This window comes from Lissotriton helveticus, chromosome 8 (assembly GCF_964261635.1).
Source record: "Lissotriton helveticus chromosome 8, aLisHel1.1, whole genome shotgun sequence".
Classification (NCBI taxonomy): domain Eukaryota; kingdom Metazoa; phylum Chordata; class Amphibia; order Caudata; family Salamandridae; genus Lissotriton; species Lissotriton helveticus.
Window position 1 is genome coordinate 166,184,176 of NC_136069.1, and position 16,147 is coordinate 166,200,322.

Here is a 16,147-nt window from a genome sequence, read left to right on the forward strand (position 1 = left end):
CCCACACTGGAAGCCAGTGGAGAGCAGAGAGGGAATACCTCGAGGAGGATATTCTGGGGAGCATCAGGATCAGGCGGGCAGCCACATTCTGAATGCATTGAAGTCTGTGTATTTGTTGCTTGTTCCTAGATAAAGAGCATTCCCGTAGTCCAGGTGAGAAATTACTAACGCATGGACTAGGGTTTGCCTAGCTGCGATAGGCAGCACATCTAGAATCTTCCATAGGCCTTTTAATATTCCAAAGCACTTCCCTGCCAGCATTCTAGTGTGACCCTCAAAGGAGAGTTTGGCATCTACCCACATCCCCAAATTCTTAACCTCATTACTCGGCGAGGGAGTGGGGCTCAGTGACTGCGGCCACCAAAAGCTCAGTTGTACTGCCGTTAAGTCTTAGACAGTTATTTGTCATCCAGGATGATAGGTCTTGTAAGCAGGTAGAGACATTTTTGGCTGTTACTTCAGGAGATTGTGACAGAGATACCACCAATTGCGTGTCGTCAGCATATGACACAACACTGATACGATAGCTCTCGATAATCTCTGCCAAGCGGGCAATATAGAGATTAAAGAGAGTGGGGCTCAATATAGGTCCCGGGGGGACCCTTGGGCCAGCGCTTTGCTTTTGAAAAAGTGCGGTTGTTGGGTCACCTGAAAACTCTGATCTCGTAGGAAGGACCCCAGCCATTCTAGGGGAACCTTATCCAGCCCACCTTCCCTAAGACGCTGTAGGATCAATGGGTGGGATACAGTGTCAAAGGTCAACTTAGGCCAATGTGCATGGCTGCTGGTTATTTTAGGCTTTACAGCTGGTTCAGGGGGGAAATTGCACTTGTTAATCTGGGTGACGCCAAGCTTGTATTCATGTTGTCCAAATCAACTATTATACACGCGTTATCATTACTAAAGTTGCTTTACTGCGCATGTGCGGACCTGGAACACCTATTTAAAGCTCCTCCCCTAGCGCAGCGGGATCGCGCAGCGGGCGCGTCCTCGCGTGGCCGGAGTCGTGCCAGAGTCCTGCCCGTCTGCGCCCGTCCGCGCTAGGGACGCGCTGGACGTCGCGGTACTCTGGCTAGGGAGCATCATTCTATCCCAGCTCTACCATGCTGACGTACTCGCGGGACTGCCTGCTTTCCATCGGTCAGGTAAGCCGCTGTTGCACCCTGCCCCCGGTACACCCACTGCGTGGCCCTTATCATTGCCTCTGTAATGGGTGGGCTCTAGACTCCCCGCGCCCCCTCTCAAGGACGGTTTCCTCGGAGACGCACCGCATTATAGGCATTCCTACTACTTTGAGGATCCTGAACCTAAATGTCAGGTCCGCGCTGAAGCATTATCAGCATATTTATGACCTTATTGAGGAGGAAGCTCCCGACGTACTCGCCATGACGGAAACATGGCTGCAGGACGCTGATACCGCTATTACCAATCTAGCCTGCCCACCCGGCTATTCAATATACACCTTGAATAGGCTGTCTAGGGGCGGAGGTATCGCGTTAGTGGTAAAAACTATCTACCCTTGCGTCTGGAGCGCCCTAACCATCTCTGGGTGCGAAAGCGCCATGTTCAAGGTCTCTGTCAGCCCGGAGTTTACCCTGTCCGGGATGGTCGTTTATCGTCCACCCGGCAGTGAGGTGGCGTTCAGAAATGCCTTCCCCGATATTGTTGGCCCTCTGGTTGCAGATTGTGCCAACTTTTCTATCATGGGTGATTTAAATCTGCATTTCGACACCCTCTCTGGCTTGACAGTGCGTTCCATCTCCTCTGACCTAGAGGCCTTTCAACTCCCTCAGATGGTGTCCCAGCCTACCCACTCGGGGGGGCATATTTTGGATCCCTTGTTCACCAATCTGCCGGGGATTCAAATTACTTCTGTTTCTCCGGTGGAGTGGACAGATCACTTCTTGGTGTCCATTCTATGCCCTGTCTCTGCCACTCCTTCCATCTCGTCGGCTAGATGGGTTCAGAAGAGGGCTTGGAAAAAGCTTAGGTTAGAAGACTTCCATCGTCTTCTATTAGAGGAGCCGCTGGACCTTTTGACGGATGTGGAAAAGGGGTATGACCTCTTCTGTTCTTGGATCACCAGGGCCTTGGACTCTCTGATACCTATTGTATCAACTAAAATCAACTCTAGAGAGTCCAGTCCCTGGTACGATGGCGCACTTCGGGCCCTAAAGGGCGCCTGTAGACGAGCAGAGAGGGCCTGGAGGAAAACCTATGCGGCTGATTTAAAAGCCGCATATACCAGGTCCGTTAAGCTCTACCATCGAGCTATCTGCAGGGCTCGGGCGGCCTTCTATGCTACCGAATTCCGGAACAGCCCAAATCCGTCAAAGGCTATTTTTAAGGCCGTAAAACAACTTATGGCGAAGCGGACTACCACTACAACCGTAAGCTCCCTTTCCCAATGTGAATCCCTTGCCTCTTATTTTTTGGGGAAGGTCCTAGCCATCTACAGGACATTCCCTAGCATAGGGTCCACTGTGGAAAGTATTAATCGGGTTCACCATCAGACCACACTGCTTGTTTTCCCCCCCCTTGCCTTGGACGGTTTTGACAAACTTGCGTTGCAAGTTAAATCTGGGTCTCCATCTGACCCAGTAAGGCCTGCTCTCTTTCGAGACCAGGCTTTTATGGGGCGTACAGTTGTATGCTCCCTTGTCAATCTCTCCTTGGAATCGGGAATTGTACCATCTAAGTGGAAACAAGCCGTGGTATCCCCGATTATTAAAAAGCCTACCCTGGACCCCTCTAAGCCTGAAAGCTATCGCCCCATCTCGCTGCTACCCTGGCCAGCCAAGATCACTGAAGCCCACGTCAATTTGGCCCTGTCTGAACACCTGACTCGGACCAATGCCCTCGACCCCACACAAAACGGATTCCGTGCTGGGCACAGTACGGAAACTGCGTTACTTGTGATGGTGGAACATCTCCGGGCAAGGTTGGATGCTGGTCAAACGGCGGCGCTTATTCTGTTAGATCTCAGCGCCGCCTTTGATACGGTAGACCACAGCATCCTCCTGCGTCGGCTCGAGGAGACCGGCATTGGCGGTGTGGTATTGCAATGGTTCCGCTCCTTCTTAGACGACCGCTCCTTCTGTGTTGCCATCCCTCCCTTCAAGTCCAGTTACCATCCACTGGCCATGGGGGTTCCGCAAGGGTCCTCGCTGAGTCCCACGTTGTTCAATCTTTACGTGAGGCCGCTGGCTGATGTCGCCAGGCAGTGGGGCCTTACCCTGGTCTCGTATGCCGACGACACTCAGCTGGCGGTTACGCTCAGCGGGGATGCGGAAATTGAGGCCCCCAGGTTTCAGTCTGGACTGAAGGCGGTGGCTAGTTGGCTGACAGGCAACTGCCTTCAGCTAAACGCCACTAAAACAGAGGTGTTGGTCGTCGGGAAGGGAGTGGAGCTGTGGGGTGACCACTGGTGGCCTCCAGAGTTGGGTCCCACTCCGATCCCGGTATCGGAAGTGAAAAATCTGGGGATATGGCTGGATGCGGGCCTCTCTTTTATAGGCCATACGAAACGAACTGCGGCCTGCTGTTTCGGTCTTCTGAGGGGCTTGAGACCTGTTCTCAAGTTCTTTGACGCCCCGACCAGGCAGCTGGTGATCCAGGCCACTATCATCTCTCGCCTGGATTATGCCAGCTCTCTCCTGGCTGGGGCCAATCAGGCTGAACTAACCCGATTACAACGGGTTCAGAATGCTGCGGCGAGGGCGATCGTCGGCTTACCAAGATTTTGTTCAGTGACAGGTGTCCTTCGCTCCCTACACTGGCTTCCGGTTAGGAAGCGTATTCTCTTTAAAGTCCTGTGCCTCGCTTTTAAAATCTTGAGAGGTACAGGCCCGGAAATCCTGTCGAATTGTCTGTCTTTCTATGTTCCTGCCCGTTGCCTCCGCTCCCAAGGTCTGGCCCTTGCGGTGGTTCCCAGATTCAGGCTTAGCCGCATGGGAGGCCGCTCGTTTTGGGTACTGGCTGCGTCAGCATGGAACTCCTTGCCTGTTGAAATCCGCTTGCTTGAGGACCTTCTGACTTTTCGGAAGGCGATAAAAACCTTCCTGTTTTAGTTGTCTTTGTCCCTGCTCCTGTTTTAGCTGTTTATTTGCCTCTTTTTACATCCCGTTGTGTTACGAGCTACCTTGTCTTTGCGCCGGGACGCTCCTTGGCTGGAGTCGCTGCGCGCACAATAAATAGACGTAACATAACATAACATAACATGTCAACCCCAGTAATTTCTTCTTGCCTGGAAGCTCCAGGGTAAACCACAATTATTACCCTAGTGCTGCTTGCCACATCAACTGGCCCACTCCCTAATTCCATGGATCATCTCCACTCTGTTAGAGCCATTTAGTTTGTGACAAACCCCATGGCTCGTTCAAGCACAGTATCTATGCTGGTCATCCTGCGGTGAACAGTAGTGCAATCAATCGCTTTACATTTGCCAATGGGGGACATAAAATTGGCAACACTCTCCCGCAACACTCAGAGAGCTGTAGCTGGCAAGTGGTCCTCATCAGAGAGTGGGCACAGCCCGGCCTTAGGGGACGGGCGCAGACGGGCCTGTTGTGTCAGAGCACGTATGCGCTGCCCAACACTTAACTAACCATTGCGGTGGCCAGAATCTGGTGGTGTATGCGCTAATTACACGGAGCCAAATTGTGGTGTGGTGTACCCCGAGTCCCGGCCTATGTGCGTCTCTGACATCAAATCCGCCCGGGGCCCCATTTATTGCTTCTGTCACGTGGGGCAAAGACGGCTACATTGTGGATGAGGTCGAGGGGGCTCAACATAATCTCCCCTCTGACCCCCCTCACTAATGGGCCAATTTGTGTCACCCCAGTTCTGTCGCAGTGAGTGGCGACACTACATTCCTCCCCACCGGGGGAGTATGCAAGAATTGTATAGCTACAAATGAACCTGAAGACCCACAGTTGGCATACACATGCAGAATGTGAAAAAGAACAGCCTTACATGAAGTGGTCCTTCAGTCTATAGGATGGCTCAGAGTTTCTTCTCAGGCTGTACCGGGTGCACCCATGGCACCCGGACACGTTACTAGGAGGCACCACCCTGGGACTTTCTGGGATACCTGCACTGTTCATAGGCACCTCCGTAGCTGGCATAAACGTCACAGGTGAGTCCGCCTCAGAACCTCCCCACTCTTCCTGGTCAGGAATATCTGCCATAGCGCGCCCCTGCCCCATTGAGTCCAGAGGTACGTTCTTGGAGGGGTGAAACTTCCTGAAAAACGATACAGTCCGGGTGACAGTCTCAGTGAATCGCTGCGCATTGATTCTTGTGCATCTTCAGTGGGTGATAACCCAGGGGTCTTTCTCATAAGGCAGTCCAAATTTGTTACCCATGGCATCATTCTGAAGGAGAACAAAGTCACCCACACTGAGGTCCGACGGCTGGGCTCTCCGTCGTCGACTGGCTTGCTCATTTCGAAGTTGACGGCGGGCGTGAACCTGGTCCTCATTCATGGGTTCCGGAAGGAGGGTGATGCGAAATGGAATCCGCGACGACTCGCTCCATGGACAGTTAACCTGGAGCTATCCCAGTCGTGGAATGTGGCGTTTGCCGGTTGACTCAAAGAAATGAATAAATCGCTAACTCCAGAGTCTGGTGGCGGACATGGGCAATGCGGATAACTTTGTTTAATGTGCTCATGAACCTCTCTGCCACTCCATTGGCTTGAGGTCACCTTGGCGTTATGTTCTTATGGGCAATACCGCAAGAGGAGAGATAGTGTGCTTTCTCTTGTCCCTGAAAAGAGGACCATTATCAGTTCTGAGCTCGTGAATGAGTCCATGAGTGGGCATCACCTTTTCCAGCTCGGGAATGACCTCGCTCGCACTCAACAACGGGATTACCTCTACCTCTGGATATTTTGAATGATCATCAATCAGCACGAACGTCTATCTCCTATACGGGAGACTTCCGATGTCCAGGCTGACACAGGACCACAAGCTGCCTGGTCGGGGTTCCGTGATTACCAGAGCTAGCGGGCGGACTTCGCTGGTGGCCTGGCACCACTGACAGGATTGCACTGCCTCCTCTACCTTCTAATCCATCAGAGGGAACCATACCTTGATTCGCAATCGGGTCTTAGTCTTCCACCTGGTGCCCTGCATGTGCCGGTTGGATGACTCGAGTTGTTAGGGCTGTAGGGATAACTAGGCGATGGCCTCGGAGGAGGCACCCCGTGGAATCTTCATTCAGCCTATGTCAGACGTGGTACAAGCTCTCCATAATCCGTTTTGCCTCTGTGGTGAGCACCTTCCATTCATTCTTGGTGTTCTACCACCGACCTTGCTTCATGATTTGGATGGCTCGTTGAATACATTCATCCCAGCGGGTTTCTTCACCCAGCACATCCATGGACAAAGGAATTGGGCAGGACCGGCCATTACACATCAAACATATTCCTCCATGTCCTCAGCGTGAGCCTCCCTTCTGGGGTGGCCGCCCGGGGGTGACACAGTAGATAATCCACCGGATTCAGAGCTTCAGGATGGTATTCCACGCGGCAGTTGAACTCATGCAATTGAAGCATCCCTTTTTCAATTTGAGGAGGTGGTTTGGAGGCGGTGCCAGCAAACGGGGGTAGAAGAGGCTTGTGGTCAGTTGCCACAACAACGGATGTCCATATACATATAAATGGAAGTGGCGACATCCCCAATGAATGGCTATTGCTTCTTTCTCAATTTGGGAATACCTCTGCTCCGTGTCTGTTAAGGAGCGACTGGCAAATGCCACAGGGGCCCAATCTTCCTCGGCCCGGCCTTGCTGCAATAGGACAGCTCCGAGCCCTTGAGGACCAGCATCAACAGCATCCATTGTCAACTTGCGCGGGTCAAAGAAGGCCAATGTGGTGTTGGAGGACAGGGCATCTTTGATGGCCTGGAAGGCTACTTCATGTTCAGAACCCCAGGTCCGGGGGACAGAACCCTTTGTTAGCTCTCAGAGGGGCTGAGTGAGGGTAGTGAGATCTCGGATAAACTGGCCGCAATAATTGACCATACGGAGGAAGCTCCTTACCTCGGTGACATTGGTGGGAGTAGGTGCCATTTTTATATCTTGTACTTTGGCCAGATCCCGGGTAACATCCGAGGCCGAGAAAACATATTCGAAGAATTGTAGTTGCCATTTGAGGAACTCACACTTGTTGCGGTGAAGTGTAAGGCCGGACTCTTGGATCCTCTGTAGCACTTGGGTCAGCCTGGCGTTGTACTCCGCAATGGTTTTAGTGTATGAGAATATCATTGCTGACGTTCATCATTCCAAAAAAGTCCATCAGCAGATTGTGGATTACGTTCTGAAACACCTCGGCCACACTGACACCCCAAAGCTCAGGCAGGTGTATCTCCTCAGGCCCACATGAGTGGAAAAGGTGGTGATGTATCTCAACTCTTCATCCAGCACTAACTGATGGTTTCCAGATCGGAGGTCCAATTTTGAGAACCAACACGGTCCACTCAGTTCCCATATAAGATGGTCAATTGTGGGAGTGAGGTGTCTTTCACTTTCTATTGCGGCATTGGGTAGTCTCATATCGAAACAGATTTATCTGCACCTCTCCAGGCTGTTTCTGCTTGTGTGTGACGACGATAGGGGACACTCACGGTGTGGGCCCCGTTACCTTCTCGATAATTCCAGCCGATTCCAGCTTTGCCAGTTCGTTCTCAACCAGTGGCCTCAGATGGAAAGCAATGCGTTGGTGGCATAAGGCCACTGGCTGTTCTGTGGGGTCTATGTGCAGATGTATTTCTTTCCCTTTCAGTCGCCCGATCCTCTCAAATACTTCCGGAAACTCTGCTAGGATGTGCAGAACCGTTTCCAGGTGGATCCGAAGGTAAACGTCACAACTCCCAGGTCTTCCACTGTCCGGCATCCTAGCAGCATGCCATGCCCTTCCTCCTCAACATATATTTGTGATCTTATCAAGTTGGAGCCGTATGAAATGGTCGTCTTAAACTTTCCCCTCATTGCCAGTGGCTGGTCTTGTCCATACACAAAGACGTTAATGGTTGTGGAACTCAGAGATGGGGTTTGCTTTAGCGCCTCGTATGCTTCCACAGACATGATATTAATGGGTGCTCCAGTGTCTATGACAGCCATGATGTCGCATCTGACATTGTGGAAGTCGGCCTGATGCCTGGGTGGCGGCGCCTATCAAATATGATGTTAGAACAGTGTGTTTATCACCTTCATCATTGTCCATATCACTGTTTCTGCTTCTTGCTTCAGGGATCAGGTAAACAGTGGGCCTGGCTCCTCGGCTCTTCCATGATCGGCACACTTGCTCAAAGTGGTTCATCTTCCCACATCCTGTGTACCTCTTTCCGTGCCCTGGACATTCTGTTGACCCATGAGGGTTCCTCTGCAGTACCCGCATCTCCGAGTGTTAACTTAGTCCTACCTGCCTGGTTTAGTTGCTGGGTGGGTCACAACTGCATTGACCGGTTCCACTTTTATTGAGATTTATAGAGCTGCTTCCATGTGTACTGCCCTGGCCTGTGACAGTTCTTTGGTCCACCCTAGAGTTAGGATGTCGGCCAGGGGTTTCCCCGACTCCTCGAGTGTTCTCTCCATGAATTTGGCAGAGGCGCATCCTTGTATTATTTGGCCCCTTATCTCTTCCGCTACATCATGAAATCCACACGTGCTTGCTAGGTCCTTTAAGCGAGCGTGGAATGTATCAATGGATTCGTCCGCCTGCTGGAAGATGAACCACTCATGATCTTGGTTCACCATGGGCTCAAAGTGTGCTGACAGGGCAGCAATTAATGTGACATGTGTCTTGGGGGCCGCTTCATTGATCGACTTGGCAATCCTGAAGATGTCTCTCCCCCCAGATGCCGGAGCATGGCCCTCCTTTCGTCGTTGCCCACCTTGGTGGCCTCGAAGAATAACAGAAGACACTCCACCCATTCCTTCCATCTGGGTGTTTAGGCCGAGGGCGGTCCTTCTACCAGGAATGTCTCGATGGGCGGTATCGTGGTCATGTTACTCTTCTAGCACTCCACACTGTATCAGCAGGACGTGCTGCAACCGGGACAGTTGTGCCCCCCTGGCTTTCTGCTGCATGTTCGTGAGCCCGCAACCAGAGTTTCACACCACCACCACCATGCAGGACTCCCCTTGGTGTACCACTGGCAGCCTCTGCCGTGCGTTTGTGACTGTGGGCACACCGTCTTGCTTTAATAGAGTTACACTGCTGACTCGCCACACGTGCCCTGGCTCACCTCCCTGGTGGCGTTCCTGTTGTGGGTCTTGATGTTGGGCCGCACTGAGGACTATCCATCCTCCAGCACTCCTGGGCTGATGTGGCTTCTGATAATGTGTCACAGTGGAGTCTCTTCTGCCTGTAGTGTATGCGCCGCCCGCCACTTAACTAACCATTACCGCTCCTCGCGGTAGCCGGAATCTGGTGGTGTATGCACTAATTATACAGAGCCAAATTGTGGTGTACGTGGAGCCCCGGCCTATGTGCGTCCCTGATGTCACATCAGGCCAGTCTCCCATTTATTGCTTCTGTCAGATGGCTACATTGTTGTTGAGGTCAAGGGGGCTGAACTTAAGCTCCCCTCTGACCCGCCTCACTAATGGGCTGATCTGTGTCACCCCAGTTCCGTCACATTGGCGACACTACAGGGCCCGCTCTTGCACCAGTCTTCGCACAGGCTCACGCCCGGACACGTCAAACACAGGGGGGTATTGCCTCAGCAAAGAGGCATCCCGGCGCTGACAGCAGATAAACATGGGGACTAAGAAACTGAAACGGTTAGCGCAAGGACATAATCAAGAGGAAAGGGAAAGGGCTAGACGGAGGGGTAAAGAAATGTTTTAATAGCTTTTCTGAAATCCAATAGGCAATCCAGATTGCGGATCTAAAATGGCAGGGAATTCCATAGCTTGGCTGCTACACAGTGGAAGGATCGTTCCCACCCCCCAGCCCAGAGACGGTTCACTCGAGGGACAATAACCAAGTGTTGTCCCATAGACCGCAGCTAGCGACTCGGAACATAAGGTACCAGCAGATTAGCCAGGAGCCATGGGGACGTAAGCTTCAAGATCTTGGCCTAATTGGCACTATGATGCTCCCCCGCCTCCCCCAAAACACAACAGCACTCTGGGGCTTGTGGTCCTGAATGCCCAGTCAAGGCAGAATGCGTCCTGTGCTGCGGGGTAGTAGAGGGTCTTTTGTAGCACCAAACTGGTGCTATGATGCTCCCTGCCTCCCCCAAAACACAACAACGCTCTAGGGCTTGTGGTCCTAAATGCCCAGTCGAGATAGAATGCGTCCCGTGCTGTGGGGGTAGTAGCTGGTCTTTTGTAGCACCCGACTGGCGCTATGACCCTCCCCCGCCTCCTCCAAAATAAAACAGCACTCTAGGGCTTGTGGTCCTGAATGCCCCAGTCGAGGCAGAACGTGTCCTTGTTTATTTATTTTGAAATATATGTACAGTTTATTTATAGGTATTTAAATGTAGTGTGTTAGAAGAAGACAACATCCAATAGCCTTTATTTTCACACTAGCAAGACTCTCACGTAGTTCACTTTACAAAATTCTCACATTTTAAAGTAAGAGAAAGAAAGGTAAACACCTGTTTCTATGTTAACAGAAGAAGCAGCAATTCATCAGAAGACTAGACTGACATTTGAACTCTGTATTTGAATGCACAGCAAATGAGACAAGATAAAATCAAAATATAAAGTTGTTTAATGTTCATTCACCTTCTGAACTCCAGCATTGTTATTTTTGGGGAGCTGAAGCACCGACCCTCAAATTTGCTTATAGCTCCTATGGTCGTAACTAAAGAGAAAGAAAGAGTAGAGGGAAGGGAATGGAATGGTAGCGAACGGAACGGAAGGGAAGGGAAAGGTAGGGTAGAGTAGGATAGGGAAAAAGAGCAGAAGGAAAGAGAGACAGAAAATGTTACATTATGTGTACCCGCAAGTTTATTCTAGCATGGAGCAGGTGTGTATGCCTGGCCCTCTCTATGGTAGGTTGTTGAATAGAAAAGCCAGGGCTTCATCTTCTTGGGGGATTTAAGAAGAGAGGTGAGGCTCTGATGCAGAGAGATAGGTTTTTCCATGCTTTAGAAACAATGTAAGAGAACGCCCATCTCCTGATCTGGTTCTATGTATGCGTTGGTTGTGTGGAAGCACGAGTCCTGCGGAACAGAGGTGTCTGGGTGGTTTGTGGAAGGAGATGTGACTGTTCGTGGGTGGATCCTAAGTTGTGTAGTGCCTTAAATGTGTGTGTGAGAAGTTTGACATTAGCACATTTGTGTATTGGGAGCCAGTTAAGTTCCCTGAGGTGTGGTATGATGTAAGGTTTGAGTGGGAGGTTAAGAATGAGTCTGGCTGTTGAGTTTTGGATGGTTAGTAGTCTTCTAGTTAGTTTCTTGGTGATCCCGGCATAGAGGTGGTTCCGCTAGCCCAAATTGCTGGTGACTAGGGCTTGAATAACAGTTTTTCTAGTTCCTCAGCATCTTTGGGTGTTGAAACAGGATGCAGAGGCAGCTAGGGACACTCCGTGCCTGGAGACCTGGTTTGATCCACAAAATTCTAAGGATGCCCTCTCTAGTTTCATCACTCCCTCCTTAGATGAGCTTTTGATACTCTTCACTAAGGTTAAATCTGGCTACCCATATGAACCAGCTCCACCCAGAATTTTGGCTCACGGGATGGAGATCATCTTACCAGGTTTGTATGACTTGCTCAATACCGCTTTCACAATGGATCAGTTGCCCACAAGATGGAAGTCAGCCACTGGCGTGCCTCTCCTAAAAAAAAAACCAACACTAGACTCAGCTCTATCTGAAAACTTTAGGCCAATTTCTCTGCTCCCTCATTTTCAAAAGAGCATGACAACGCTCAATTAATGAGATTCGTGGGGACCAACAATCTGCGGCATGAGACTCAATCTGGGTTTCGGGGTCAGTATATTACAGTCAGCTTTACTGCTGGCCTCTGAGTCTCTTAGACTGTGCAGATGGTGGTAAAACAGTGGCATTAATAATGCTTGAACTTAGCACAGCGTTTGACACCATATCCCATGGCCTTTTGTTAGAACAGCTATGGAATTACCGTGTTGGGGGTACAGCTCTGAGGTGGCTTTCTTCCTTCCTCCAAAACCGCATCTTTCAGGTAGTTCAAAGGCCTTTCTCCTCTGAAGTGCTGTCTCTGCCTCAGGTGGCTCTGCGTTGAATCCTACATTGTTCAATCTGTATATGCGTCCCCTAGCAGATGTCATCGAGTGACACAGTTTTACCATTGTGTCTTATGCCGATGACACGCAGCTTATTGTTACTCTATTTCAGGATGAGGGAGAGGCAGCAACCCAATATGGATCCTGCCTAGTTGAACTTATGGAATGGATGAACAAGCTCAATGCCAGTAAAACAGAGTTTCTTATTCTTCTCAAACAGCCCTCTGTTTGGTCTTCCGCCTGGTGCCCGGAAGCATTAGGTCCTACTCCAGCCCCCAAGCCACAAGTGAAGAACCTAGGGATATGGTTTGACGCACATTTAACATTTGAGAGTCTAATAGCTGAGAAATGCTTCAGCATTCTCAAAACTCCGACTCTGACCATCAGTTTTCTCCCTGTAGCAGCCAGGAAACAATAGACCAGGCTCTTATCCTGTCCAAACAGGACTAATGGAATGTACTCTACATTGGCGCAATGCAGGGAAGATTAGAAAAGTTTCAGAGAGTACAAAATGAGACAGCACACTTATTGTTGAACCTCCAGAAACTGGTTCCCTAAGGCCCACCCTTGCCAACCTGCATAGGTTGCTGCTGAGCAAAAGAATATCCTTTAAAGCCATGTGCATATGCCATAAAATTTTAAAAGGCAAAGGTCCCCGTTATCTCTCCCCTCTGGGGTCAACTTATCAGCCCAGCTGAAGAGTCAGGTCAACTAGTACCATACTTGCTGTGGTCCCCATCATGAAAAAAACACACATGGGTTGCTGTTCTTTTAGTTTTCAAGCCTCTAAGATGTGGGACACCCTGCTCCTTCATCTGAGACAAGAACTCTCAGAAACAACCTTCCGGAAGAATCTCAAAACATGGTTGTTTAGACTGGCTTAAAGCTTCATTGCTCAAGGATGCCACACTTTCCTGGCCCATCTGATAAGTTTTTAGTTTTTACCATAGTCTTTTTATTTCCTTTCAGATAGTGATTTTCTAATCTCTATTAGGCTCTTGGAGGGCAATCCTAGTGTGGGGATGCTCCAGTTGGAGTAAACAGGCACTTAAAATGTATTATTATTGACTTTTGAGGTCATATCCAATTTGCTGTTGATGGTTATTCCGAGGCTCCTGGCATGGTGCTAGATGTGAGTCTGGGTCTGGGTCTTAGTTCAGCCGGCCAAAAGTTGGTGTCCCATGGTGAGGTGTTCTTGTCGAAGAGTACTACTTCTGTCTTATCTGTGTTGAGCTGGAGACAGTTGGCTTTCATTGAGTTAGCAACTTCAGTCATGCAGGTAGTGAACTTGTTTCTTGTGTTGCATGTCTTGACCAAGAGGTAGAGTTTGAGTTGCATGTTGTCAGCATAGGAGAGGATGTTGATGTCTTGTGTGCAGATAACAGTAGTCGGAGGGATCATGTATGCATTACAGAGGGTAAGGCTGAGCGATGACCTTTGAGGCACTCTGCAGATGAGTTTGCAGGCTTCACAGGAGTAGAGTGTCAGACAGGCAGCCTGTGTTCTATCCATTAAGGAGCAGGTCCGGTGGAGACCAATTCCTTGGATGCCAATCTCTTGCAGGCACTTGATGAGAATGGAGAGTAAGGCATTGTAATATGTTGCAGAGATGTCCAGGAGAATAAATGCTGCTGTGCCTCCTCTGTCAAGGATCATGCAGATATCGTCTGTGGCAGCGATGAGTGCTGTTTCTGTACTCTGGTTGGGCCCGAATCCAGACTGAGTGGCATTGAAGAGCTGAGTGGAGGAAGTTGGGTCTGTAGTTGGAAATGCAGAGTTAACGGTTTGTTGACCAGCTTCATGATGGTGGCATATTTCCAAGCGTCCGGGAATGTGCATTAAGGCACTAAGGATAGGTGTTAGTACTTCGCTGATTGGTAGTCTTTTGGTGAAGGTGTGGTGGAGGCTAGGGTAAGAATAGGCCCCTGAGTGAAAGGCCTTTATGATAGCAGAGATTTCCACAGTGCTGATGGTGACCCACGAGGTGAGGTTTTGTTCTTCGGCCATAATGGGAAGTTGAGTTGTGATGGTGATGGGGTCCAGCTGAGGGTCAAGGTTGCTGTATATGGAGGTGATTTTGTTACAGAAGAATTCCAAGATCTTGTTCAAAAGGTCTGAGCAGATGGTTGGATGTATGGTTTAGGTGGGTGGGTGGATGAATAGATGGATGGATAGACAGACAGGCAGGCAGACAGGCAGGCAGGCAGACATGCAGACAGACAGGCAGACAGACAGGCAGATAGACAGACAGACCGGCAGGTAGACAGACAGACAGACAGACAGACAGGCAGGCAGGCAGGCAGGCAGGCAGACAGACAGACAGACAGACAGACAGACAGACAGACAGACAGACAGACAGACAGACAGACAGATAGACAGATAGATAGATAGATAGATAGATAGATAGATAGATAGATAGATAGATAGATAGATAGATAGATAGATAGATAGATAGATAGATAGATAGATAGATAGATAGATAGATAGATAGATAGATAGATAGATAGATAGATAGATAGATAGATAGATAGATAGATAGATAGATAGATAGATAGATAGATAGATAGATAGATAGATAGATAGATAGATAGATAGATAGATAGATGGATATATTTGGAAGGACAGCAGCTTTGAACATATGTGTCAGAGCTGCTTTGAATTACAAGTTCAATCATCCAGAAAGATATAAGTCAAGTTGAAGTAGTTTATTGAATTGTGATAACAATGATATAGAAATTTAAATGAGAATTTACATAAGAATAAGTATTACACATGGTTAATAGTTAATAACATGTTAGTTATAATTATTTAGATCAGCATTGCCTACTTACCCACAGGATGTTCGCTCACTGTCACGGTTACTGTTGTAGACTGGGGCGTAGAAAGTGCTTCTATGGAAGCAAGGCAAGTCACAGTGCTATTTTCTCCAAATGTCATATTTAAAGTGCTGACAGCATTTTGAAGTCCTTCGGATCCTACACTGTGCTGTGTAGTCACATAGTTGAATGAATCCACAGGTGAGTTATTTGTCATCCAGGTAATGTGGGGAGCAGGGAGCCACCCAGAGGCTTGGCACACAACGTAGGTAATTTCATTGATGACAGTGGTGAAGCTGCCATTTGTAATTTGTAAAGTTCCATTTACTGCAAAAGCAAGCACATGTGGTCACACTTAGTGCACAGTTATAGTTCCCTCTGAATGAAGATGCTTTTTCTTTGACGTTACCATTAAAAACCACGTGCAAGAAACTTTATCTGAAGTCTAACCACCTGGCGCTTAAATGTTTTTTCCAGATTTCTGATTGGTCCCATTTTATTTCAAGTTTAGCACAGTGGTGGTTTAACGTAATAGAGTAAACATGAGTAACATGAAATATTTTTGCCACAAAGATCTATAAAATCAGTTGAGTTATGAAGCATTGAGTGCATTTGCGTTAATTAGGCTAAAAGTTAAAGGATTATGGGGCATATTATCAAGGACCGGTGCTAAAATTATTGCCATTTTATTGGCAGGAAACTGCTGATAAAACGACGATAATGGCTTGATAATACGCCCTTGGTAATTCCCAATAGAAGCCCATGTTCTGATGTTAACATGGGCTTCTATGGGAATTAACAGGGGTGTATTATCAAGCCCATTATCGCCGTTTTATCGGCAGTTTCCTGCCAATAAAACGGCGATAATTTTAGCACCGGTCCTTGATAATATGCCCCTATGTTACTTACCCTGTAAGCATCTATTCATAGCGTGAAACGCTGCAGATTCACATAATTCTTCTGGCAACTAGTATTGGGTCCGGACTTTGCAAGTTGTTTTTCTTGAGGAAGCTTTACGATCAGACTTGTTCTCCTCCCCCTCAAGGTATTGCGCATGTCGAACACTTTGTTCCTCAGAAAGTTTTCTTTTTGCCATTAAAGGAGTGAT

General features: G+C 49.0%; 1 protein-coding gene across 2 annotated transcripts in view; it reads right to left on the reverse strand.

Moving 5' to 3' along the window:
- The window catches only part of IGSF5 (immunoglobulin superfamily member 5), a 931,320-nt gene that overhangs the window by 258,144 nt on the left and 657,029 nt on the right, over positions 1-16,147 (reverse strand). The window contains exon 4 of one of the 2 annotated variants that reach the window (XM_078656819.1): positions 15,055-15,366. The exons of the other annotated variant lie outside the window; for it this stretch is intronic. Coding sequence (XP_078512945.1) covers positions 15,055-15,366 — 312 coding nt within the window. The remainder of the gene's footprint in view (positions 1-15,054; positions 15,367-16,147) is intronic. 2 annotated transcript variants of the gene reach the window in all.